The sequence below is a fragment of the Palaemon carinicauda genome, chromosome 19, assembly GCF_036898095.1.
Source record: "Palaemon carinicauda isolate YSFRI2023 chromosome 19, ASM3689809v2, whole genome shotgun sequence".
Classification (NCBI taxonomy): Eukaryota; Metazoa; Arthropoda; class Malacostraca; order Decapoda; family Palaemonidae; genus Palaemon; species Palaemon carinicauda.
The window spans coordinates 126,492,698-126,520,119 of NC_090743.1; the positions used below are offsets into that span (position 1 = coordinate 126,492,698).

A 27,422-nucleotide genomic window follows, 5' to 3' on the forward strand; every position below is an offset into this window, starting at 1 on the left:
CTCACAGATAAAATGAATTCGACAATTACCGTACGCCTCAGAGATTAGTACATAACTAGGTAGGAAAATTTACAGAAAGGATATCATAAGTTTAGTAATAAGATTAGATTTTTGCAAACTATTCAGTACATGATGCAACAGCCTATGACAAGATTTCCACAACATCATTTCAGAAAGAAATAGAATAGGAAAGACTATTGATATAAGCCAAATAACATACTGTTTATATAATGGTGCAGTGGTGGTTACAGCTTCATCAACATCAAGAGGTTCTGTTGCAGAGGAAAGTCTTGACAACACAGCCTTAATCTCGGCTTCTCTTTCGCGCAAAATCCTAACACTCTTGTCTAACTCGGCCTGCAAAGGACAGTATGACGATAAATTAATTGTTATTGTAAAACTTACAATGTATCAACCTTGTCCAGAATGAGAGGATTCCAGCATATAACTTCAATTCTGGAATAATATTGACATAAGTGATAATCACACATTGTTCAATCACAATTGTATTACTGTACTTGAATCTGAAGACAATGACAACTGAAACTTAGTGATTTCATCACTGATCCCCTACCAGCCTGATGGTTTAAGTTCATTATTAACTTTGGTATCAACTTTCTTTGTACATACATACATACATATACCAAGGCACTTCCCCCAATTTTGGGGGGTAGCCGACATCAACAAATGAAACAAAACAAAAAAGGGGACCTCTACTCTCTACGTTCCTCCAGCCTAACAAGGGACTCAACCAAGTTCAGCTGGTACTGCTAGGGTGCCACAGCCCACCCTCCCACATTATCCACCACAGATGAAGCTTCATAATGCTGAATCCCCTACTACTGCTACCTCTGCGGTCATCTAAGGCATCGGAGGCAGCAGCAGGGCCTACTGGAACTGCGTCACAATCGCTCGCCATTCATTCCTATTTCTAGCACGCTCTCTTGCCTCTCTCAAATCTATCCTCCTATCACCAAGAGCTTTCTTCACTCCATCCATCCACCCAAACCTTGGCCTTCCTCTTGTACTTCTCCCATCAACTCTTGCATTCATCACCTTCTTTAGCAGACAGCCATTTTCCATTCTCTCAACATGGCCAAACCACCTCAACACATTCACATCCACTCTAGCTGCTATCTCATTTCTTACACCCGTTCTCACTCTCACCACTTCGTTCCTAACCCTATCTACTCGAGATACACCCGCCATACTCCTTAGACACTTTATCTCAAACACATTCAATTTCTGTCTCTCCGTCACTTTCATTCCCCACAACTCCGATCCATACATCACAGTTGGTACAATCACTTTCTCATATAGAACTCTCTTTACATTCATGCCCAACCCTCTATTTTTTACTACTCCCTTAACTTCCCCCAACACTTTGCAACCTTCATTCACTCTCTGACGTACATCTGCTTCCACTCCACCATTTGCTGCAACAACAGACCCCAGGTACTTAAACTGATCCACCTCCTCAAGTAACTCTCCATTCAACATGACATTCAACCTTGCACCACCTTCCCTTCTCGTACATCTCATAACCTTACTGTACTCTTACCCACATTAACTCTCAACTTCCTTCTCTCACACACACTTCCAAATTCTGTCACTAATCGGCCAAGCTTCTCTTCTGTGTCTGCAACCAGTACAGTATCATCCGCAAACAACAACTGATTTACCTCCCATTCATGGTCATTCTCGCCTACCAGTTTTAATCCTCGTCCAAGCACTCGAGCATTCACCTCTCTCACCACTCCATCAACATACAAGTTAAACAACCACGGTGACATCACACATCCCTGTCTCAGCCCCACTCTCACCGGAAACCAATCACTCACTTCATTTCCTATCCTAACACATGCTTTACTACCTTTGTAGAAACTTTTCACTGCTTGCAACAACCTTCCACCAACTCTATATAACCTCATCACATTCCACATTGCTTCCCTATCAACTCTATCATACGTTTTCTCCAGATCCATAAACGCAACATACACCTCCTTACCTTTTGCTAAATATTTCTCGCATATCTGCCTTACTGTAAAAATCTGATTCATACAACCCCTACCTCTTCTAAAACCACCCTGTATTTCTAAGATTGCATTCTCTGTTTTATCCTTGATCATATTAATCATTACTCTACCATACACTTTTCCAACTACACTCAACAAACTAATACCTCTTGAATTACAACACTCATGCACATCTCCCTTACCCTTATATAGTGGTACAATACATGCACAAACCCAATCTACTGGTACCATTGACAACACAAAACACATATTAAACAATCTCACCAACCATTCAAGTACAGTCACAACCCCCTCCTTCAACATCTCAGCTCTCACACCATCTATACCAGATGCTTTTCCTACTCTCATTTCATCTAGTGCTCTCCTCACTTCATCTAATGTAATTTCTCTCTCATTCTCATCTCCCATCACTGGCACCTCAACACCTGCAACAGCAATTATATCTGCCTCCCTATTATCCTCAACATTCAGTTAAACTTTCAAAATATTCCGCCCATCTTTGTAAAATCATAAAATACAAAAAGCATTTTCATATTTAAGATCAACATTGATGTCTTATTTACTTGAATTTAAATCATCCCAAAGCCTCATACAACATTAACAAAAAAATAATTGAAAGAGAAATCAAATACTCCTTAAGATTATTAAAAGAATATATCTAAATGAACTGCCTAGAAATCAGAAAGTCAACACTAACACATACAATTAAAGAGAAACCACAAACAAACTGCATTAATGGCAGTCCAAAATATAACTTGGTGAGGATAAAGAACGGCAAAGACTGTTCACCATCCAAACCAAAATAGAGTGAGCTAAATCACCAGTGTGTGAGCGGGAGCGGTAGCAAGCTATCCCCACTTGTCGTTTCAGCTTTGCCAAAAGTAATACCCTAAATAAATAGCATAGGTTTCTATTCCAGTTACGGAACAAATATACAATATTATAGAAAATTCTATAGTGGGCTGTGGCACCCTAGCAGTACCAGCTGAACTCGGTTGAGTTCCTTGTTAGGCTGGGAGGAACGTAGAGAGTAGAGGTCCCCTTTTTTGTTTTTGTTTCATTTGTTGATGTCGGCTACCCCCCAAAATTGGTATATGTATGTATGTATATAAACTTACATGGTGTGAGGTTTTACAGTGTAACTCAACATAAACAAAGGAGACTACTTGTCCATGAAAACTGTCCTTGTAAGGAAACAAACCTGTTCTTGTTCCAGCTTGCTGATCAACCCTTCCACTTTAATCTTCCCTTGATTAAGATCCGCTTGCTGCTGCCGAAGAACGGATACTTCCGCCTGGGAACCTCCGTAGCTATCGCGAAGCTTTGCGCGCACACGATCACTAACGGCAGAGACAAGCGATGCACGTATGTGTTCTTCGGTGATTGTGCCCGTTGCTGCGGTTGTGATGCCACTCGTTTCCGTTGTCTAAGAGGACGCAAGAGGAAACATATACTTTAATGTGTTTTTGCACCATAAATGTTAACAAGAAATATCAGCTAAGAATTAATCCTGTCACTATGAAAATTCGAGAGAGAGAGAGAGAGAGAGAGAGAGAGAGAGAGAGAGAGAGAGAGAGAGAGAGAGAGAGAGAGAGAGAGAGAACCTACCTATTCATAACTGATCACAAACAAGATTATAGTAGAAAATACTAATCTTCTATGAATAATAAAACATTCATTTCAACATGACAAACATGAAATTAGTTATTAAAAAATTGCAGAGATAGGAAGGAAACATAAATGTTCAACTTTGTTTGGGTTGCGCTTTATCTCTGGAGGTTATACGTAAAAGTAAGAAAATAAAAAAAAAAATAGAGGTCCCCTTTTTGTTTTTGTTTCATTTGTTGATGTCGGCTACCCCCCAAAATTGGGGGAAGTACCTTGGTATATGTATGTGTATGTACAAAGGTCTAGCATTACTACCCTGATAGATTGGATCAAAGAGGTCATTCCGTACAGTCAGAAGTGTTAAAATAAGGTTAAATGTGTAAAATAAAATATTAATAGAGCTCTCAAAAAAAAACTTTGGCCCCAGGACTCAAGACTTGACATGAAAAACAACTTAAAGCAAATTGATTTTTCAAAGAACCACCTAAAACCAATAAAGCCAAAACTTATATGAACAACCTCGTCTTATCTCTGGTTCAATAACTTGTTTGACAGTTCTACTATTCTACTAGTTTTCTAATGACTTTATTCAATTTACTTGTAAGGAATTGAAGAAAAGTACTTAATTTTCTTATCATACACTAAAAAAACATTACTTGAAATAACAAATCAATTATAACACATTATTTCTTGAAAAAAATTACTAAAAGTTGATATGAACTTAACCCTTTTAACCCCCATGGACGTACTGGTACGTTTCACAAAACTCATTCCTTTACCCCCATGGACATACAGGTACGTCCTTGGAAAAAACTGCTATTTACATTTTTTTTTTATAACTTTGAGAAACTTAAGGCATTTTCCAAAAGATTGAGACCAACCTGACCTCTCTATAACAAAAATTAAGGCTGTTAGAGCAATTTAAAAAATATATATTGCAAAATGTGCTTGGAAAAAAAATGCTTGGGGGTTAAGGTTTGGAAAGTTCCAAATAGCCTGGGGGTAAAAGGGTTAACATAAAGAATAAAAGCAAAGGGTTTGTTTTAAAAAAATGAATAATCTTAAAAGGAAAAACAAACCCTATCACTTCCAGTAAGCCTGAATCTCAATTCAGATGGGCTGTTCATTAACTAGCATATGTAATTGTGGAATCAATTTACCTATTAAGTGTTAACTACAGTCCCAATATAGATAGCTTGTATTTACACCGAGAAAAATTTTTTCAGGCTATTAATCACATTAACAGCCAATTATGTTACACTTTTATATTTAATGGGGGATATATTATCTGATGTCAACTAACTAACTAACTATATCTATCTATCTATCTATCTATCTATCTATCTATATATATATATATATATATATATATATATATATATATACGTATATATATATATATATATATATATATATATATATATATATATATACAGTATATATATTCAAGAATTATAGGTCTCTCAGCTTTAGGGATTACTTTAAAGAAAGCAATACAATATTAATTATATTTTCAACAAGAGACCAATTTTCATATATGAGGGATTCTTAAATTTTCCTTTAGTATACAGTACCAACTAGAATAGTTTTTGCAGTGGTCTGCTTTAAACAACAGATACTGTACTGAAAAATTTGAATAAAGTTAATAATAGATTTCAGAACAAAATTTGCATAGAAGGGCACTGCCATTGTACAATTTCAAAATGGTTAATATCTTATACACACTATATTATTATGAATGTTCTGGAATCCAATCATTCAGAATTCTCAAGTATTTTAATATTTCTAGTAAATTATTTATTCAAAACCTGACATTATTGTACACTTTAAATACTTATAACAAAGAACTGTAATGTACGGTGTTCCTAGCAATCAAATTACATTAAATACATTTGATTAATTTAAAAAAAACTAAGTTCACTTAGAAGTATCAAATCCTAACTCACCTGAGTCGTTAAATTTGAAGTTGTGGACGGGTATGGCGGGTAAGACACCCCAGCAGTGTAAGGCGGAGGATACGAAGGCGGACCAGGTTGACCAGGAGGATAACCTGCTGAGCTGGTAGGAGGATACACCGGATACGGAGTATTCGAAGGGGGATACCCAGGTTGAGTCGGATACGGCGGATATCCCGTGGCGCTGCCTGGATTGGGAGGGTATGGCATATTAGGACCTCCCCCGGGCATTGGCATGTATCCTGAAATGCACAATCTTCAAGATTACCAATTCCCCATTTCCAGTAACGAACCTCTTCCCTACCTATGTCCTTTGACATCTTCTAACCAGACTTTATAACTGTGACAGTAATCATTCCTCTCTTGAATGGTGCAAGCAACACAAAGATGCAAAAAATAAATCAAAGGAACTGGTGACTAGACAATATAACGGAATCTCAAATCATCATTACATGGAGTGAATTCATAGCAACACTGCTGCTACTATCTTGGGGCATTACAAAATACATTAAATGAGGCTTTCTTGTGAATTTGTGTCAAGCTTAAAAACATAAAACATGCCAATATTCATATAGCAAAGATGCACAGTATAAATGCTAGTCTATTCAGTTGACATTCTAGACTGTGCTTGAACAATTCATAAAAATCATAATTAAAGATCTAGTTTAGTTTTTTACACAATTAACAGTTATACAAAATAATACAGGGCAAGTATCAAAAATATAATTTTGAGTGATTCATGCAAAATAAAAAAAAAAATGTCACTTTATAAAGGGTATTTCCAACTTGTGTCTTCTCTAAAAACCAATTTACGACATAGGGCAAATGTATAGGAAATCAACACCCTAGAGGCCTTGACCAGTAAGTTGTCAGAATCATACAAGGATAATTGAAGTAAGGTTAAATAAGGACCAAATAATTATAAAAAAACCTTTTCATGGATTAATCAAAGGCAGTTTATACCTGATCCTGAAGGGCACACAGATTATATACTGCACTGGTGTTACTGGGTAATTGAAAAAGTTTATGAACATTACGAGAATCTCGGATACATTGTTATCAATTTTATTATTATTATTACCCAGTTCAAAAATGACAACCAAAGTCATGTCAGTCTAATTTAGAGATGTACGAGATATTTGAAGTAGGAGAGCTACTTGCCAAACCTGGTGAAACGTTCAGGACAGACAGGCGAAAAGGGTGATCAATATATATATATCTATATTGTATGTACAGTATCAGAAAAGAACTTTTCCAACTTTTCCATGCAGCATCAATTTTCTTAATAAAGTGCACTAACATACCATAAATACTGCTTCTAATGGGCTGTTGAAGAATTTCATGCTTACACAAGTAACATTCCATTGCTGTCCTCACAAAGTTAAGAATGCATGGATCCTGACTCCCCTTCACATGTATCCTAACTTAACCCTTTTACCCCCCAAAGGACGTACTGGTACATTTCACAAAAGCCATCCCTTTACCCCCATGGACGTACCGGTACGTCCTTGCAAAAAAATCCTATAAATTTCTTTTCATATTTTTGATAATTTTTTGAGAAAAATCAGGCATTTTCCAAGAGAATGAGACCAACCTGACCTCTCTATGACAAAAATTAAGGCTGTTAGAGCAATTTAAAAAATATATATTACAAAATGTGCTTGAAAAGAAAAAAATGCCTGGGGGTTAAGGGTTGGAAAATGCCTGAAGTTTCTCATAAAGTTATCAAAAATATGCAAAAAAATGTGAATGGCATTTTTTTTGCAATGACGTACCAGTACATACGTCCATGGGGGTAAAGGGGTGAATTTTGTGAAACGTATCAGTACATCCATTGGGGGTAAAAGGGTTAAGATCTGTAGCCTTATCATAATCTATCAGTATATTATCTCCATACCAAAAGTATTTCAAAGTATTGAGAGACATATCTGCAATACAATGGACTGGCATTTTCAAAAGAATTCTAATCCACAGAAATAGTTACTAAAAAAGAAGTTATAAACGAAAGTTCCTGGAGGATACGGAAATTGGCTGGATTAAAAATAATTTAAGGCTGGATAATTTTAGTTTCATGTTCAAACAAATTTGTTGATCTTCCTAATAAATTTAAATTTTAACAATAAAATATCATATTAATACTGTAAATTAATTTCCAAAACAGAACATTATGAAAGTTTTATGGGGATAAATAAAAAAAGATTATTTTTGTTACAATTCCTGATGACAATATACAACTTATATAAAAAAAAAGTATCGAAGATACAGCTTGATCTACAAAATTCTCAACAAAATCTTAATCATGAAAAAACTGAAGCGTAAAATTACCATGCCCTTTATTGATCTCGCAATTGTCACCTATCTCTTAATAAGCTACACAAAAAGTTGAACCTAATTCTAAATCCGAGAGAAATATCCAACCTTCTCTTACTCAAGACAATCTCAGCCCGTAGGAAATTTTAAGAACATTACTTTAAAACATTCCATAACACTTGGCAAAGTTCAGTGTTAGTCCAATTACAAAGTGGCAAAAAATACTCTTGGCAAAGTTCAGTGTTAATCCAATTACAAAGTGGCAAAAAAAATACTCTTGGCGAAGTTCAGTGTTAATCCAATTACAAAGTGGCAAAAATAATACTCTTGGTGAAGTTCAGTGTTAATCCAATTACAAAGTGGCAAAAATAATACTCTTGGTGAAGTTCAGTGTTAATCTAATTACAAAATGGCAAAAAAAATACGCTTGGTGAAGTTCAGTGTTAATCCTATTACAAAGTGACATAAAATACTCTTATTAGATTGTTAAATGTAGATAATTCTAGGTCTTGAGGTTAATGAAAAGCACTCAAATGATAAAAACACAGCCAAGGACCTACCAGGTGTACCGGAGGGATAAGGTGTGGGGTAGGGTGCTCCGGTTCCTGGCTGCGCAGTCTTGGGCTTAGAGTAAACTGGGGGCATCTCACTAAAGGTCATAATCATAATCTGGATAAGTCCTGGTAAATCTGATGAGCTCTGAAATTGAATAATGACAAAAACATCCAAATACATGAAACCATGAAGTCTGCCTTACTGAAAAGGGACAAGGTCATTTAGGGGCATGACCATTCCTCCATACAGTCTGTGACACTTGCCATTATCTGCGAATAATTTCATAACGTTATTATGAGACACGTGAAATTTTTGGCTTGAACATTTGTTCACGCAGCTATTACGATAAAAAACATACATCATCCACAATGTACAGAAAAATTGTAAAGGAATCCAAATTAGTTTGTAGATGTCTCTCTGTTACATTTTCAACAAGAATTTGGCTAAATAGAATTACCGATGAAGAAATACAAAAACCATATGACAACTGAAATTGGTTAATAAAAAAAAAAGCACAGCAGAGTACAGATAAGAATAATTTTCAAGATCCCAATTTCTAAATAGAGTTATCAAAACTTTTACTAAGTATTAAATAATATATAGAAGTTCACATTCTATGTTCAGTCATCAAAATCTGTATCAAATCTTAAATATATACTGTATATATACATACACATATGTTCAATGGAAAAACTACTGCAACAATACTTCAATCACTATGAATCCTTAAAAAATTCTGCATAATAAGAAAAAGTAAATGAGAAAAATCTCTAGGAGTAAATTCCCAATCAGTTTACTTACCCAGCCTTCAGTAAAATTAAAAACTACCAAATACTTCACTTACTGGATTCCACTCGTGTAGGTAAGGGAGATACACTTTTCCGTTCTGATCGACATGACGAGAAGCCTTAATCAGCATGTCGGGAGTAGGCTTCACGTACACCATGGGAGATGACAAGGGGTGGTTATCGAGTAACCATATGCAGACAGGTATGTTGTAAACAGCACCTGCCCATTCACAAGTACATAAAAAACAGAATTTTAGTAATAAAATTACTTATTTCTATACTCACATGGCATTCATGTCGCTTCGCTCCTAAAGTTGGACAATTGTCTACGTCTACTGCGAAGAAGAAAATTTCCTGTTTTCTCTCCTTGTTATAGTTTTACCCCTCTATTGTAATATTGCAATCATATGATGCTTCCTGGGTAAAAATATCCTTTGTTTTTGTCTCCAAGTCAAAGCTTAGTTCAACAACCTCAGTTGGGAGGGGAGGGGCATGTATATGAATGACAGGTGATTATGGGAATAAGTCCTCTTACCATCAATTATGTTTATTTCTATGACCTCCCCTTGCATTCATAATGCTGGCTCCTACATTGATAAGGTGGGGGGGATACTGAGAGTAAGATTTAAGAAATCTAAAGGCTTAGTCTAATTAGGTCATTCAAATTACAAGTCTCACTTTACTTAAAACAATTTAACCTTTCCATAAAAAACTAAAAACATAATGGAGGAATTTAAAGTTTAAAAATTCCTCAAAGGAAAAACAATACTTTAACTTTAATGAGAAAGGATCCACAACTGGAGAGTGATTACACCTCTATCATCTTACTGAGGAAAGTCCCAACCATGTCCTTTTCCCTAGCAACTCCAAATCTCTTGACATACAGACTATTCACTTGGCAGACTCTGCCATTTCCTACATAACTGATCTGCTATCACCTTCAACTTCCCCGGAATAAACCGAGACAGACGATATATTCTCCTCAGAATCATCCTACTCGAGAGTTTCCACTGTCTGAAACTGGTTTTACGGCCTGGTACCCGTTAGTTTACGAATGTAAGCCAGCGCTGTAGTGTTGTCTGAATACAATGCCATACATTTCATAAGCCTGATGGGCCTTGAGTAATGCCAGAAGTTTCAAAGCAATTGATATGTAGTGTTGATTTTTCCTTCAACCAATTCTCTTCCAGATTGAAAAAAATCATAGTAACGCTCCACCCTTCTCATGAAGCACCTGCAAAGACACACTGTACGTCCAAAAACTTTATTGTTTTAGAAGACACGGCATTTGACAGCATAATAAAAATTATCAGCACTTACCAGGGCCAATCTATTCAGATACAACTCTGCCGTAGGCGGTCTTATAGACTGAAACGGAGATACCTCATTAGAGTCACGTCTCGTCTTCTGTTTCTTTCTCACCTTCATAATATTGCTCCAAAGAATCTTCCAAATTGGAATAATCACAGCTCTGCTTTTTTAACAACCCTTCGTATTGGTTACGGAGGTGCTAGCACTAACATAAATACCGCTATGGAAAATAGGAATTTAGCTAGTGGATGGGGCTGCATGAGGCTGATCCTCCCTCCCTCTTGAAACTGAAGTTTTTATTTATGGATCACCGGTTTTTCATTGTTAACACGGAAAAAGTGGTTGCCCACAAGTACTTAATTCACGGGCAGAGGGATGTACGGATCCAGACTGCCAGCCTTCTATCTCAAAAATAACGTAAGTGTATACTGTACAGCTGCCCTGATACTGCCACTGAGAGCATTTCACAATAAAAAGGCCTGAAGCAGTTGGAGAAAACCAGGCTTAATAAAAGGCAATCGACTATAATGTACTATTGACTGTCACACCAGAACCACTATGCATAAGCATAGGAACTGGTCTAGGATTCAAATGAAGTGAGTAAGGCTAAGATCACCTCGCTGGCCTTTTGATATTGTACAGAGCTAGCAAATTCAGAAAATCCTCATGAAGTTTATTCCTATAAAAACCCACAAACGTGGTAATAGTTGACAACGCATCAGAAACTCACTTTCATCGAAATAAATTTCCTTCACCACTTGAATTTTTAATGTGAAACGCTACTCGCTAAAGATAATCCTTTATAAGAGGAACTGAGAGGGACATATGCCATTCAAATCAACAAAACTTGTCCCTGGCACGTAAAGCAAAAAGGGTGAGGATCATTATTGCCAAGTAATAAACCTCTTGAACTCTCACAAGAAGACATGGGAAAGCTCGAAGACATTGCTGTTATTACCGTATCTCAAAACAAATCACAATGTGGATCGGCGGCCACAAAGTTAGCACAACAGAGGAATGACGGGAAAACTAGACGACAAGGGGCGTGGTTATCCATGCAGTCGTAGTGTGATGGACCACCTTATGATTTAAATACTACACTAGAGGGTTAAGACTATTAGCAGGATAGAATATTGGAAATTTTTTAGTTCAGAGTCGATATTTTGCCCACTTCAAGACAGAAGCAATAAGAACACAAGGGGAGGTTCATAGATATACTGTAATGGTAACAAGTTATATTCAATATTCATTTATATAGTATTTCAACAAGCTTTTTTTTTTTTTTACTAAATATACTTCATAACACTTCTCTTCATTTTTGTTCTATTCCAAAAAGATAAAAAAAAAATGTGACTGGCCCTTCAAAAACGTACAATCCTCCATTCGAGAAGAACAAAACTAAGTTTATCATGTTAGCTTTCCAAATGACTTCTTAACACAAAATACATTTAATGGCAAAAAAGAAAGATGAACTCAAATATAAATCATATTCTAAACTTTATTTATTTAAGGAGTGCAAAATAACTAACGTTCGGGACATTAAAATTCAATTAATCTATGGAAATTGTGTGAAAAATTACTAATACAGACCAAGATTAAAATGTGATTGTTTTTAAAACATTACAAATACAAAAAGTTATGCAATAAAAAATAACTTATTCTAAAATGCAACCTCTTATTCAGTATACCTATATTTTTCATATTAAAAGCATATATAAATCTATGAAATTTCTTTTCTCAAGGTTTTCTGATCTCCATTAAAATCCAAATATTTTAAAAAAAGATTTTTAATGCGAACTCAACTCTCATATACTGTAAGTCTGATTTGTGGTTTTGAAATGTCTCCAGCCATTGGAATCTCTTGTCAAAAAAACATATGATCAGTAGTAGCATAGTGCAGGTTCCACCTGGAGCCATAGATGTTCTTCCTTGTTGTTGTTATTAAAAAAAAAAAAAAAAAAAAAAAAAAAAAAAAAAAAAACCGTTCCTAATTCATTGCAGGACAAAGGCGTCAGGCACGATCATTCAAGATTTGGGGTTTGGCCAGTTTTCATCACCATGCTGGTCAGTGCAGATTGGTGATGATGGGAGATTTTTGTTTGATTGCTCACAGCAAACCAAACTAGTATGGGTGTCCCTGACTAGTACCGTTTTGCTGGTCATGGCGATATGCAAACCCTTTCAAAACGTTAAGGTATCCCCACTCAGAGAGGGTGTTAAGACACAGTAGCTCAGAAACCCTGGAAGTGTATATCTCTAGGTTGCCAGCAATGGCTGAGCAGAGATAAAGCTAAGAAAGGTAAGAAAGGAAAAGTGATTCCATAAGTCCTTCCTAAAATTAAACCTTGGCCCAAACCAACAGCCAAAGAACATATCTCCAAAAATCTGAGTTAAACCTCCCTGAGACAAAAATAGGAAAAAGTAAAATGAAAGCTCAAAGTACCGGGATCTAAAATAGAAATTACAGGCAATTTGCCAATTTGAGTCAGTTATCGGAGGAGGTTATGTCTGATAATTTACATTTAGCAGAGACTACTGTACATCTAGGCAGGGAAGTTGATTAAAAGAAAAAAGTGTCTTTGTTTTGGGTCAGTTTCTGTGGTTTCCCCTCCACCTGCTGCTACTGTATCTACTTGTCCTTTAGGCTATGTCTAAATACCTTTGATCTGATAGTTGTTTGGGGATTTAAACTATAAGTGTTTGGTATGGATGGAACCGGGAACAAAACCCTATTTAGTCTAAATCCTGAGGGAACAACATAGAAAAATTGCATGAAAGATTAACTGACAAGGAAGGCCTTCCGTAGGTCTTTTGGTTATGTAGAATGGGACCTTTTCATATGTGGTTCTCAAAAGCTGGCGAGACTGCTAAACCATTACACAATAATAAAATGCATGGCTAATGTGCTTGCAATGAACTAGTAAAGTAATATGATTAAATTGAAAGTATGTGTTGTGTTATATCACACTTCTACTGCTTATAAAGAGTTAAAAAGGAATGAGTTAACGAATAAAAACTAAATTTGGCAGTCCTTCTCTGTGCAAAATCAAGAGGGATACCGCTTGGCTCATTTCAGCTGTGCAGACTTACATAAAGTGAGGCTAGTGATTGATGGAGACTTGAGGCTCTAGGGGATGCATGTGCCATCCCACTACTGATTATCCTCTGTCTGTTAGACAATATAGAGAGGTGATTGGCAACATTCAACGACCACAGATGCAGCGATATATGAGTGGTGAGGTTATCATGATAATAGTTAAGTGTGATTCAACTTATAAATAAAAGGAGTAGAATTATCAGAAGCTAAAGCCAGAATAATTAAAGTAAAAACTAATATACAAAATGCAAAGTTTTATCAATTAATATCAATTCTCAACATTTAAGTGTTAATCTTAATAGTTAAAACCTAAATCTCTTTTAGTAACTACAGAGAATGACATAACACATTACTGTAATAAAATAAACCCTGAGCACCCTCAATTATCAAAACGATTATCATGAAACAAAACTATACGTTGCTTGTTTGATGTAAAAGAAAAATAAATTCATTACACTTTATATTTTTCCATCAATGGTAGATTTGCGTTATATAAATATAATTGTTTTTAGTAAAAATAATTTCAGTACTTACCTGAGAATTATGCGCTATTCACCCTTTCCATGGAAAAGCTTATATGTGATAAAAAATAAGTACTTTCCTGTTATTGCCCCACCAGCAATTTCCGATATAACCCCAATACTATTTTTTAGGTTAGGTTAGGTAAAATTATCTAATCTGTTGGTGGATAAAATTCAAATCTAACCTAACCTAAAAAATAGTATTGAGGTTATATCGGAAATTAGTGGTGGGGAAATAACAGGAAAGTACCAAAAAAAAAAATTCCTACCAAGAAGTGTGCAAACTCTTTGTTCCCTTAAAGAGGCAGAGGAATAGCTAGGTTGGTAGCGTCGCGGGCTTCTGTTTCCGAGGTCCCGAGTTCGCGTCCTAGCGTCCCGAGTTCGTGTCGCCGCTAGGACGCGAATAGTGTGAGACCTTCTACCGGGGGATACTCGCCAGGGTGGCGCCTGGGGGGGGGGGGAGGTTAGAGGGGACTAATGATAGTCCCAGTTGGCTTATGGTGGCGCGAGGAGACTGATGTAGATCGTCTCAGTGGAGACCTAAAACCCGCAACTTTAACTTTTAAACAAAGTCTCACCCTCTAGATTCTTTATTCTTCTGAGAACTAAGTATTTTAGAGAAAAATGATAGTCACAGTAAGTGGGAAGAAGGGAGGGAACTTATTGATGTACTGAAATCATTTCAATGAGGAAATTATATCCTCTTCAGTGAAACTTCTCACAGAATCAAGTGCAGAATACCACATTGTCCTTGTACACTCAGTGTACTGTATTCAAAGAAATGTCTCGAATGTTAACAAATTACCTTGAATTTAACTTTGCATATATATATATATATATATATATATATATATATATATATATATATATATATTATATATATATATACTGCATATATATATATATATATATATATATATATATATATATATATATATATATATATATATATATATATATATATATATATATATATATATATATATATATATATATATATATATATATATATATATATATATATATATATATATATATATATATTATATTATATATACTTTATATATATATATATTATATATATATACTGCATATATATATATATATATATATATATATATATATATATATATATATATATATATATATATATATATATATATATATATATATACACACAGTATATGCTTGAGGGTACAATCGGGCACGCTATTCCATCTAATTTCTCTCTATTGTTTTGTTAAAGTTTTTATAGTTTATATAGGAAATATAAAAAATTTTAAGTAATTTTTATTTTTCCCGTTGCTACTGTATTCTTAAAATATTTTATTTTAAATTTTTTCCTTTCCTCACCGAGCTATTTTCTCTGTTGGGGTCCCTGGGCTTATAGCATCATGCTTTTCCAACTAGGGTTGTAGCTTAGCAAGTAATAATGATAATATATATATATATATATATATATATATATATATATATATATATATATATATATATATATATATATATATATATATATATACACACATAAAATGTATGTATGTATGTGTATATATATATATATATATATATATATATATATATATATATATATATATATATATATATATATATATATATATATATATATATATATATATATATATATATAATATATATATATATATCTTGGTCTGTATTACTGTTATCAGGTTGGGGTAGCCAATTGGAATCGTCCCTGCCTGGCACTCGCTGGACTGAGTCCTGCTCAAACTCAATAGTTTCTTTAGTGTTTGCAACCTCACCATCCTTGTGAACTAAGGGTGGAGGGTATGGGGGCATATAGGTCTACCTAACAGGTCGTCAGCCGCCATTGCCTGGTCCTCCCTGGTCCTAGCTTAGGTGGAGGACGGGCTTAGGCACTGATCATATGTATATACACTATGGTCAGTCTTTAAGTCATTTTCCTGCTAGCTAGGGCAATGTCATGGTCCCTTGCCTCATATTTATTAGCAGCCTTTAAACCTTAAACAGCCTTGCATCAATTAGAGTGTTAAGATTAATTTTACAACCAATCTGTAGTTCCTAATTGAGAATTAGATAGGGCTTCCCACTCTAATTTCCACGTCTTGATAGACTTCCATTGTGAATTATTATCAGCGATAGTTCCTTTGCTAACTCCATTAGTACACTAAACTCCTACAACTTATTGTAATCAAATGTGACTTCCTCAAAAGCTGTTTAGTAGCCACCGAAATGTCTCGCCACAGCTGTTTTCTGGAAAAATATATAATGTTACCTGACGTCTAAGTACCATGAGTTATCAATTTCAAATCTGGTAGCTAATCTCATCCACCCGTTTGGTTATCTTTACAAGATTCCACATAAAGACATAAAATATACTTCTAATGAGTCTTCCCATCCTTTTGGACCTTTTTTTTTCAGGAATAAAATTAATGCTTCTCTTTAAATGTCTTCTATTAAAAGAAACAAGTTATGTAACACTTACAAAGTATAAGAAAAAAATATGTCAAATTGTATGCCAGAGATTAAACTGAGCATTCCAATGATACCCAAGTAGCACTTCCAATGTTTTGAGAAGAACTAGACAATCCCTAACTACACAATAATCATTAATTCTCATACATCTTACAGTTCCTTCTTTATGTTATCCACACTTGATAGGAGCTGAATTACAAGGTAAACAACTTGCTCCAGGAACTATAATTGTCTGTAGGTATTTTCTAATTACCTAAGACCTCTTTTACATAATCTTTTCATTGAAATTTAGGCTCAATACTGTACTTTCCAATTTAAATAAGCCATTTTAAAATCTATAATTTCTCATATAAAAGGGTGAACCAAAAAGAGATTTGATATTATTAGTTAATATGACATGCAACCAGCTTAAAAAATTCCAAAGCTTCACTAATCTTCCTCCAAAACAAGAACGAGGAATCAAGATGACGACGGATCATTTACTAACGTGTTCCTCCTACTACATTCTGAATAATGGGAACATAGAGTTTGCACAAATCTCTGCAAGATTTTTCTTTTTCTATCACAGATGAGCTTCTTCTTTGGAAAAAAAAAATGAATAGCCAATGACTCTCAAGGAAGTTTCTATGAAATTATCAAACATTTATGAGCACTACTTTACACGAGCACAATCCGCGGCAGACTTGGTTAACGTTATGTAACGTTGGTTTCCGTTGAAATACTCTAAACATTACTTGTTGAATTAACTTGAATACATCTGTCTTTCAACATCAATACTGTAATTGTTGAAGAAATATTTACTAAATAATAGCTTTTGAATATGAACAAGCTTCTTCAACTTAAAATCATTCCTATATAGAAATTTTACCCCTTTTATTTCATATTAAAATGAGATCTTTGATAAGTCATACAGGAATAGTTCTGTACAAATCTTATATGTAAATCATCATGCTAGTAACATTAGTAGTTGAGCAAAGCAAATACTACAATACAGTAACCACATCTACACTCAATATTAATATGAATTCTGGGCTTCAAGCAGTCAAAATTCAAGCTTAAGTCAAACCTAAAACCATCACCAAACTAGGAAACTACAAGCAACAGGCACTAAATACTCACCATGCAGAAATTTCAAGTCCCTACGATATCTACGGCAAGAACTACAGTCTACGACACACACTACCGTTATGTGCTAATCAAAAAGCAATTTTTCCCAAAGCCACAAAAATAATCTAAAAACATTGTTTGTCCCCCATCACCACTTGTGTGCTCAGAAGTACATGATCCGGGGGTTACTAGTGTACTATAAAGTATTCAGGGCTAACAGGGAACAAGTTATACAAGTAAGCCACACTGAGACCAAGCTGATATTAAAGTTTTCTTCAATATCAACTCGTGAGTTCTATTAGGCAGTGTTACCAAGTAAATTGTTACCTATGATGCTTGCTTACTGCACAAATAATCAAGTACTGTACTGTAATTCAAAGCTGGCAACACTGTACATGTAAAGGCATGACGCATTAAAAACAACTTCATCAGTTATGGAAGTATCGAGTCAATCACATAAGTAATCCTCTACTCTATTATACTTTAAGGGATCTATTTAAATATCAAGAACTGGTTAAATTAAAAGGATGATTTCTCCAAACTAAATAACAACTTGTAAACTACGACAACAAATCTCAAGTCTCTTAAATATACTCTACGACAATCACTTACTCTGCCACAAATGAGTTAATCACACCCCTTAAATTAAGATTATTTTTTATAGGAGAAAAATATTCAGCACTAGGGAAATTACAGACAAATACATCTTCTGGTCTGCTAAACTTTAAAAAGGAAATTCCTAAGAAAAATAAGTATTGTTTACATAAAGCTAATAAACAGTATTCATGGACAAGTTTTAAAGAAATCTCACATGGAGGTAACAATTACACACACACATTGATATTTATTTTACTGTAACAGAGGGTATCAAAATTTTACCTGCCAAGGAAACATGAAACCAGGCCTCTAAAAATGCTTTCTTTGGTATTTTTCAAGGAGTATCACCTCAAGATGATGGAACTTTTTGTCCACTGAACTCTAAATCTCTCAATTTCCAATAGTTATACTTCACATGAAGTTATATAATGTTAAGAAACAATAGGAAAAATAAAATAACTGTCCTTTCTTTTACATTCTTTACAAATATAATTCATAAATCTAACAGAAAGAGCAAGAGCATTAACTATGAAATGACTTACATGTAGTGTAAGTGATGCTAAGGGATCTCCTTCAAGGATTTAAAAAAAGGAACCTGGGTGATGTTTAGAAGGGTAATTCTGACTCTTGGAACAATGACCACAACACGATGTATAACTACATTTTGCTGGTGTTAACAATAAATGTCTATATACAGTAGTGTCTCCCTGATCTAGCTGTATAATATAATTATCATCACATAAGAGTAATCAATTCTTCAGAAATTTTCATCATCCAACAAAGGAACAGCAGACCTTTAAGTAATTTTTACTGGTAAGAGAAGGGAAAATGACCTGTCCTATTCTAAAAATAACAAATTATCCACCTTCCTTTGGCTCACTACAATCCATAAAGCATAAAATGCCTTATCTGTCTTGAAATTGCTAACCTATTACACTAGTTTGTCTAAAAGAATTAGAGCCAACTCTCTCTAGCTGGTATTCCCAAATACACAGCATCTATCCTTCATCCACTGCGCAGATCTGTAGTGTTGACTGCAAAGTAATATCTTATTTCTTTCCTCTAATCTTTGCTTTTTTGTTTATTTTTTGGCATATGCATGTACTTGTGTGTCTACGTAGGCAACAAAGACCATTTACTTCTATAAACAGGATATGAGTAAATACTCATTGTCAGTATTCAAAGTGAGGCTCCTACAATCAATTTAGGCTTAATCTCTCTTCTTGTAAACGTGCTGTTGCCCGTCTTATTTTTTTTCTGGGTAAACAATAAGAACAGAATAATAAGGCCTTGTGTTTTAATCTATCCACTCAATGTGTTAAACTTTTCAGTTTTTCTCCTAATATTTTTACCGTTTTTTTTTTTTTAACCTTTGCTCATCTTTTTTTCTTGGGAACAGCAGGGTGAATACTGTACTACAAGTGTAGTATAAGCTTTTAGTGTTATAAATACCTTCTGTTAGTGTTTGTGAAGAGTTACTTTTTTAACATGCTTCAGTACATGTGTAAGGGGATGCCATGATTGGCTTGCAGCTGAGTAAGGGGATGCCATGTTTGGATTGCGGCTGTGTAAGGGGATGCCAGGTTTGGCTTGCAGCCGTGTAAGGGGATGCCAGGTTCGGCTTGTAGCTGTGTAAGGGGATGCCAGGTTTGGCTTGCAGCCGTGTAAGGGGATGCCAGGTTTGGCTTGCAGCCGTGTAAGGGAATGCCAGGTTTGGCTTGCAGCCGTGTAAGGGGATGCCAGGTTCGGCTTGTAGCCGTGTAAGGGGATGCCAGGTTTGGTTTGCAGCCGTGTAAGGGGATGCCAGGTTTGGCTTACAGCCGTGAAAGGGGATGCCAGGTTTGGCTTGCAGACGTGTAAGGGGATGCCAGGTTCGGCTTGCAGACGTGTAAGGGGATGCCAGGTTCGGCTTGTAGCTGTGTAAGGGGATGCCAGGTTCGGCTTGCAGCCGTGTAAGGGGATGCCAGGTTTGGCTTGCAGCCGTGTAAGGGGATGCCAGGTTTGCCTTGCAGCCGTGTAAGGGGATGCCAGGTTTGCCTTGCAGCCGTGTAAGGGGATGCCAGGTTCGGCTTGCAGCCGTGTAAGGGGATGCCAGGTTTGGCTTGCAGCCGTGTAAGGGGATGCCAGGTTTGCCTTGCAGCTGTGTAATGGGATGCCAGATTTGGCTTGCAGCTGTGTAAGGGGATGCCAGGTTCGGCTTGCAGCCGTGTAAGGGGATGCCAGGTTTGGCTTGCAGCCGTGTAAGGGGATGCCAGGTTTGGCTTGCAGCCGTGTAAGGGGATGCCAGGTTTGCCTTGCAGCCGTGTAAGGGGATGCCAGGTTCGGCTTGCAGCCGTGTAAGGGGATGCCAGGTTCGGCTTGCAGCCGTGTAAGGGGATGCCAGGTTTGGCTTGCAGCCGTGTAAGGGGATGCCAGGTTTGCCTTGCAGCTGTGTAATGGGATGCCAGATTTGGCTTGCAGCTGTGTAAGGGGATGCCAGGTTCGGCTTGCAGCCGTGTAGGGGGATGCCAGGTTTGCCTTGCAGCTGTGTAAGGGGATGCCAGGTTTGGCTTGTAGCTGGGTAAGGGGATGCCAAATTTGGCTTGCAGCTGTGTAAGGGGATGCTAGGTTTGGCTTGCAGCCGTGTAAGGGGATGCCAGGTTTGCCTTGCAGCTGTGTAAGGGGATGCCAGATTTGGCTTGCAGCTGTGTAAGGGGATGCCAGGTTTGGCTTGCAGCCATATAAGGGGATGCCAGGTTTGGCTTGCAGCCGTGAAAGGGGATGCCAGGTTCGGCTTGCAGCCGTGTAAGGGGATGTCAGGTTCGGCTTGCAGCCGTGTAAGGGGATGTCAGGTTTGGTCTGTAGTTGTGTAAGGGGATGCCAGGTTGGGCTTGAAGCTGTGTAAGGGGATGCCAGGTTCGGCTTGCAGCCGTGTAAGGGGATGTCAGGTTCGGCTTGCAGCCGTGTAAGGGGATGTCAGGTTCGGCTTGCAGCCGTGTAAGGGGATGCCAGGTTTGGCTTGCAGCCATGTAAGGGGATGCCAGGTTCGGCTTGCAGCCGTGTAGGGGGATGCCAGGTTTGCCTTGCAGCTGTGTAAGGGGATGCCAGGTTTGGCTTGTAGCTGGGTAAGGGGATGCCAAATTTGGCTTGCAGCTGTGTAAGGGGATGCTAGGTTTGGCTTGCAGCCGTGTAAGGGGATGCCAGGTTTGCCTTGCAGCTGTGTAAGGGGATGCCAGATTTGGCTTGCAGCTGTGTAAGGGGATGCCAGGTTTGGCTTGCAGCCATATAAGGGGATGCCAGATTTGGCTTGCAGCTGTGTAAGGGGATGCCAGGTTCGGCTTGCAGCCGTGTAGGGGGATGCCAGGTTTGCCTTGCAGCTGTGTAAGGGGATGCCAGGTTTGGCTTGTAGCTGGGTAAGGGGATGCCAAATTTGGCTTGCAGCTGTGTAAGGGGATGCTAGGTTTGGCTTGCAGCCGTGTAAGGGGATGCCAGGTTTGCCTTGCAGCTGTGTAAGGGGATGCCAGATTTGGCTTGTAGCTGTGTAAGGGGATGCCAGGTTTGGCTTGCAGCCATATAAGGGGATGCCAGATTTGGCTTGCAGCTGTGTAAGGGGATGCCAGGTTCGGCTTGCAGCCGTGTAAGGGGATGTCAGGTTCGGCTTGCAGCCGTGTAAGGGGATGTCAGGTTTGGTCTGTAGTTGTGTAAGGGGATGCCAGGTTGGGCTTGAAGCTGTGTAAGGGGATGCCAGGTTCGGCTTGCAGCCGTGTAAGGGGATGTCAGGTTCGGCTTGCAGCCGTGTAAGGGGATGTCAGGTTCGGCTTGCAGCCGTGTAAGGGGATGCCAGGTTTGGCTTGCAGCCATGTAAGGGGATGCCAGGTTCGGCTTGCAGCCATATAAGGGGATGCCAGGTTCGGCTTGTAGCCGTGTAAGGGGATGCCAGGTTTGGTCTGTAGTTGTGTAAGGGGATGCCAGGTTTGGCTTGAAGCTGTGTAAGGGGATGCCAGGTTAGGCTTGCAGCCGTGTAAGGGGATGCCAGGTTCGGCTTGCAGCCGTGCAAGGGGATGTCAGGTTTGGTCTGTAGTTGTGTAAGGGGATGCCAGGTTGGGCTTGAAGCTGTGTAAGGGGATGCCAGGTTCGGCTTGCAGCCGTGTAAGGGGATGTCAGGTTCGGCTTGCAGCCGTGTAAGGGGATGTCAGGTTCGGCTTGCAGCCGTGTAAGGGGATGCCAGGTTTGGCTTGCAGCCATGTAAGGGGATGCCAGGTTCGGCTTGCAGCCATATAAGGGGATGCCAGGTTCGGCTTGTAGCCGTGTAAGGGGATGCCAGGTTTGGTCTGTAGTTGTGTAAGGGGATGCCAGGTTTGGCTTGAAGCTGTGTAAGGGGATGCCAGGTTTGGCTTGAAGCTGTGTAAGGGGATGCCAGGTTTGGCTTGAAGCTGTGTAAGGGGATGCTAAGTTTGGCTTGCAGCTGAGTAAGGGGATGTCAGATTTGGCTTGCAGCTGAGTAAGGGGATGTCAGATTTGGCTTGCAGCTGTGTAAGGGGATGTCAGGTTTGGCTTGCAGCTGTGTAAGGGGATGCCAGGTTTTGCTTGTAGCTGTGTAAGGGGATGTCAGATTTGGCTTGCAGCTGTGTAAGGGGATGTCAGGTTTGGCTTGTAGCTGTGTAAGGGGATGCTAGGTTTGGATTGCAGCTGTGTAAGGGGATGCCAGGTTTGGCTTGAAGCTGTGTAAGGGGATGCCAGGTTTGGCTTGAAGCTGTGTAAGGGGATGCCAGGTTTGGCTTGTAGCTGTGTAAGTGGATGCTAAGTTTGGCTGGTAGCTGTGTAAGGGGATGCTAAGTTTGGCTTGTAGCTGTGTAAGGGGATGCTAAGTTTGGCTTGTAGTTGTGTAAGGTGATGCCAGGTTTGGCTGGTAGCTGTGTAAGGAGATGTCAGGTTTGGCCTGTAGCTGTGTAAGTGGATGCCAAGTTTGGCTGGTAGCTGTGTAAGGGGATGCTAAGTTTGGCTTGTAGCTGTGTAAGGGGATGCTAAGTTTGGCTGGTAGCTGTGTAAGGGGATGTTAGGTTTGTCCTGAAGCTGTGTAAGGTGATGCCAGGTTTGGCTGGTAGCTGTGTAAGGGGATGTTAGGTTTGTCCTGAAGCTGTGTAAGGGGATGCCAGGTTTGGCTTCCAGCTGTGCGAGAGGATGCCAGGTTTGGTGCGTAGCTTTGTAAGGGGATGCCAAATTTGGCTTGCAGCTGTGTAAGGGGACACCAGGTTTGTCCTGTTGCTGTGTAAGGAGACGCCAGGTTTGGCCTGTAGCTGTGTAAGGGGACGCCAGGTTTGGCCTGTAGCTGTGTAAGGGGAGGCAAGATTTGGCCTGTAGCTGTGTAAGGGGAAGCCAGGTTTGGCCTGTAGCTGTGTAAGGGGACGCCAGGTTTGGCCTGTAGCTGTGTAAAGGGATGCCAGGTTTGGCCTGTAGCTGTGTAAGGGGACGTAAGATTTGGCTTGTAGCTGTGTAAGGGGACACCAGGTTTGGCCTGTAGCTGTGTAAGGGGACGTAAGATTTGGCTTGTAGCTGTGTAAGGGGACACCAGGTTTGGCCTGTAGCTGTGTAAGAGGATGCCAGGTTTGGCCTGTAGCTGTGTAAGGGGACACCAGGTTTGGCCTGTAGCTGTGTAAGGGGATGCCAGGTTTGGCCTGTAGCTGTGTAAGGGGACGCAAGATTTGGCTTGTAGCTGTGTAAGGGGACACCAGGTTTGGCCTGTAGCTGTGTAAGGGGACGCCAGGTTTGGCCTGTAGCTGTGTAAGGGGACGCCAGGTTTGGCCTGTAGCTGTGTAAGGAGACGCAAGATTTGGCCTGTAGCTGTGTAAGGGGAAGCCAGGTTTGGCTTGTAGCTGTGTCATGTCTCTGGACTAAGCCCCACACGTTGATGCCCTTCATAACCCAAGCATAAGTGTGCATGGAAATATGTGTAGTGTATGCAAAACCTGGAATGTGGAATAATGATTAAAGTTCGTTTCAAAGAGATCTAATAGGCACTAAACCTGAGACTTCAATGGGAGAGTCTTCAGATGGACAGATCTTCCTGGTTATCTTTGGCTTTCTCTATCAAGAAGCGATGCACCAGACAGCCTGGGGACACAGGTGATGTTCCCCCTTTTGGGAAATTAGGTGGCCTGGATATGCTGAACTCTTTTAAGATAGGAAAACAAAGTATAGTATACAATATAGTACTGTAATTGCTTTGAAGTATAGATAAACTTTGAATAGAATGAGAAATAATTCAATTTCTTAAAAATGAGTTGATGTCTTCAATTAATTTGAAGTTGAAGGATATTCCAACAAAATTCTACCACCTTTAGTTGGATCAGCATTATCCATTTGCTCATCAATCCTACCTAAACCTTAAAGAAAGAATAAACCCTGAGTTTGTTCTGCAGTGATAAGGATCCTGGTAAAATGCATCAGAACAATGGTGCATTGTCCATTCTTCGAACCCTGACATAACTAACACTTAATAAGTTTCCATCTTTCTGCATGAGAAACAATTTTATCAATAGATTTTCATCACACGAACAAAACCTTAGTCATTTCTTAGTAACACACGGCTCATAAACTAAATGGAAAGCTGGCTAATGGTAAACAACAAATGATTACAAGAGGGCTTGAAAATTTACTTACATAAACTTAATTTTTCCCTGTTATATAACTGAGTATACTGTGCTGTATTTGGTTTCATATCAATGTTTTTCTGTCTTTTCAGTTAGGTGCATTCACAATCATACGAGAGTGAAATGACATAAACGCATAAAGTTACACAAGACCAAATATGGCCCAGTGTATTCCATTGTATAAGAGAGGAGAGTAAGTTAAGACAGATATTGTTATCGGTTTTTGATGTTTCTATCAATGCCTGATCAGCATTTGGTGATAACCATAAATATTGCTTTCTGGAATTCCATGCCCTTCTAGCAAACAATCAAATTCATATATGTCAAAAAGGTAAACATTAAAGGCATGTTAGTGACTCCCCAACCCTCACCTCAAGACAGACAGTGATTTTCTGACACAGATAGTTTCACTGGGTCTGGGGTTGGGAGATCATACTGGCTGTTCAGCATCTTTGGAAATGGTTCTTTGAATGGGGTTCAATTTAGAAAACCCCATCATAAGTTGGAAAATATCGTAAAACGAGACCCTATGATAAACTAAATGTTGCCTTACTATCCTAAGTCAAGCTTATCATCAAAAGTCTCAACGAACAGTGGTCAGTAATATTGTTTCAATAAATTCTCTAATGGACTATAAAGAAATTCCAGTGCTTAGCCGATGTATCGGCACTAACCAATAAGTTTTCCTGCATAAATCTTTGTCAATATTATGTTGTGGGTGACGAAAACAACACTAATTGTCTGAGGGTTAAGCTTGGCATAATACAAGAATATGCTCATAAATCAAATTCCTCCTCTTCCTTTTCCTTCAAGATTCACTTAAAAATTAATCAATTCTTCATCTGTCTCACTTCCAAACATGCATGATAAGTACAAGACACTGGATGGTGCTTTTTCTAAAATGCAATGTACACTGGAAAGTACATATCTACTTTAAAATATAAATAAGTAAATGACAAACAATGGCAACTTGAATTTGTCTCTCAGCTTTAACAAATCTTTTGAAGTTGATGCCCATTTCTTGCAAACTTTTAACACAAATTCTGTGTGCATGTGTGCGTGAAAAGTATCTTTCAGACAGAAATATTCTTCAAATAAGAAACAAAACAATTCCAAAACCAAGTTTTAAGCAAATCTATTGTCATCTAGTTTTCTTCTTGAGAGAGAATCAAAATATATTTCTCATTGATTGCTAGAGAGACTGTGGCAGGGACCGTTCCTCTTAGTGAAAACTACCTGGATACCATTCTAACATATCTTACAGCATGGTTTGACCTATGCTTTATACGACAAATTCAAAATTTATAAACACACTAAGAAGTTCAAACTTTTTGTAAGTGCTTTTCTGTTGACTAGGTTGACACAAGTCTTGTTTTATAGTTTATATGTGAATGATCTATTCTAAACTTGTTAATGACTTTATATTTTCTACTGATTACTTATATATAGTTAATTTGCTATTCCCTTATTTTCTTTCCTCCCTGGACTACTTTCCTTGTTGAAACCCTAGGGCTTGTGACATTATGCTTTTCCAAACAAGGTCGTAGCTTGGCTAGTAATAATAATAACAAAGAATTGGCTCACAACTGAATGAAAGGCTTTCACAACTAAGATAGAGGAGCTTCTCTTGGTGAAAGTAGACGAGAAAGTCTATTCACAATTTCTTAAAGGCTCCAACCAAAAAAGTAACCCTTCTATGACATCAACTGCAAAACATGACTCACTTTGCCAGGTAAACTGCTATAGATGATTTGCAGTTATCCAGGCATCTACAAGTATTGTGCAGTGCCTCGTGAAAAACTTTTAGCTCGGGGGAGATGCTATATAGTTTTCACTCATTAAGTGACAGGGAATTCAATGAGTTGTGGTGTGTCAGCAGATGGGATTGACAAAGCAGGTTGGGCCACTTGGGCAGTTCACTCAGAACCATTCAGCTTCATGCTACTGGGAGCCACCAATGTTACTCTGATGTCCAGAGTAGTCAGTACCCCGTTTTGACTACCCTACAAATTGGATAAACGGCAGAAAAGCGTGTATATCACAGATGTCCCACGGGTGTTGAAATTCACCCCTAATGAAGCTAACAGGTCTGCCACCTGTGAGCAGAGGATTGCTAGTTTCTTGTTGAATCTTATAGTGGATATGTCCATCACTGTGGAACTCCACAAAGTCAAAAGGCTCTCCTCCACCTGAGGATGAAGGGACCATTTTGCCACTTTGCAACTTGCTGAGGTGTTGTGAAAAAGTACCTCCTTGCTTGTTGACATATGCCACTATGGTAGTCTTGTTGCTCATCAACACTACTAAGTGGCCTCTCAGATGCGGCACACAAAAGTCAAACGATGGAGGTCTTCCCAACCTTTATTAGAGCTATGGTTATTTCCCCCAGGATGTTGACTATCTCTGACGAGCGATGAAAACTTTCAGGAATGT

General features: G+C 38.3%; 1 protein-coding gene across 9 annotated transcripts in view; it reads right to left on the minus strand.

The window, feature by feature from the left end:
- Positions 1-27,422, minus strand: part of TSG101 (tumor susceptibility gene 101) — a 90,590-nt gene that overhangs the window by 3,061 nt on the left and 60,107 nt on the right. For 8 of the 9 annotated variants that reach the window (XM_068393928.1, XM_068393930.1, XM_068393927.1 and 5 more), the window contains 5 exons: positions 9,309-9,472; positions 8,470-8,608; positions 5,591-5,841; positions 3,238-3,462; positions 221-357 (listed from right to left, as the gene is read on the minus strand). In XM_068393928.1, coding sequence (XP_068250029.1) covers positions 221-357; positions 3,238-3,462; positions 5,591-5,841; positions 8,470-8,608; positions 9,309-9,472 — 916 coding nt within the window. The remainder of the gene's footprint in view (positions 1-220; positions 358-3,237; positions 3,463-5,590; positions 5,842-8,469; positions 8,609-9,308; positions 9,473-27,422) is intronic. The other variant, XM_068393925.1, reaches the window with a different exon arrangement.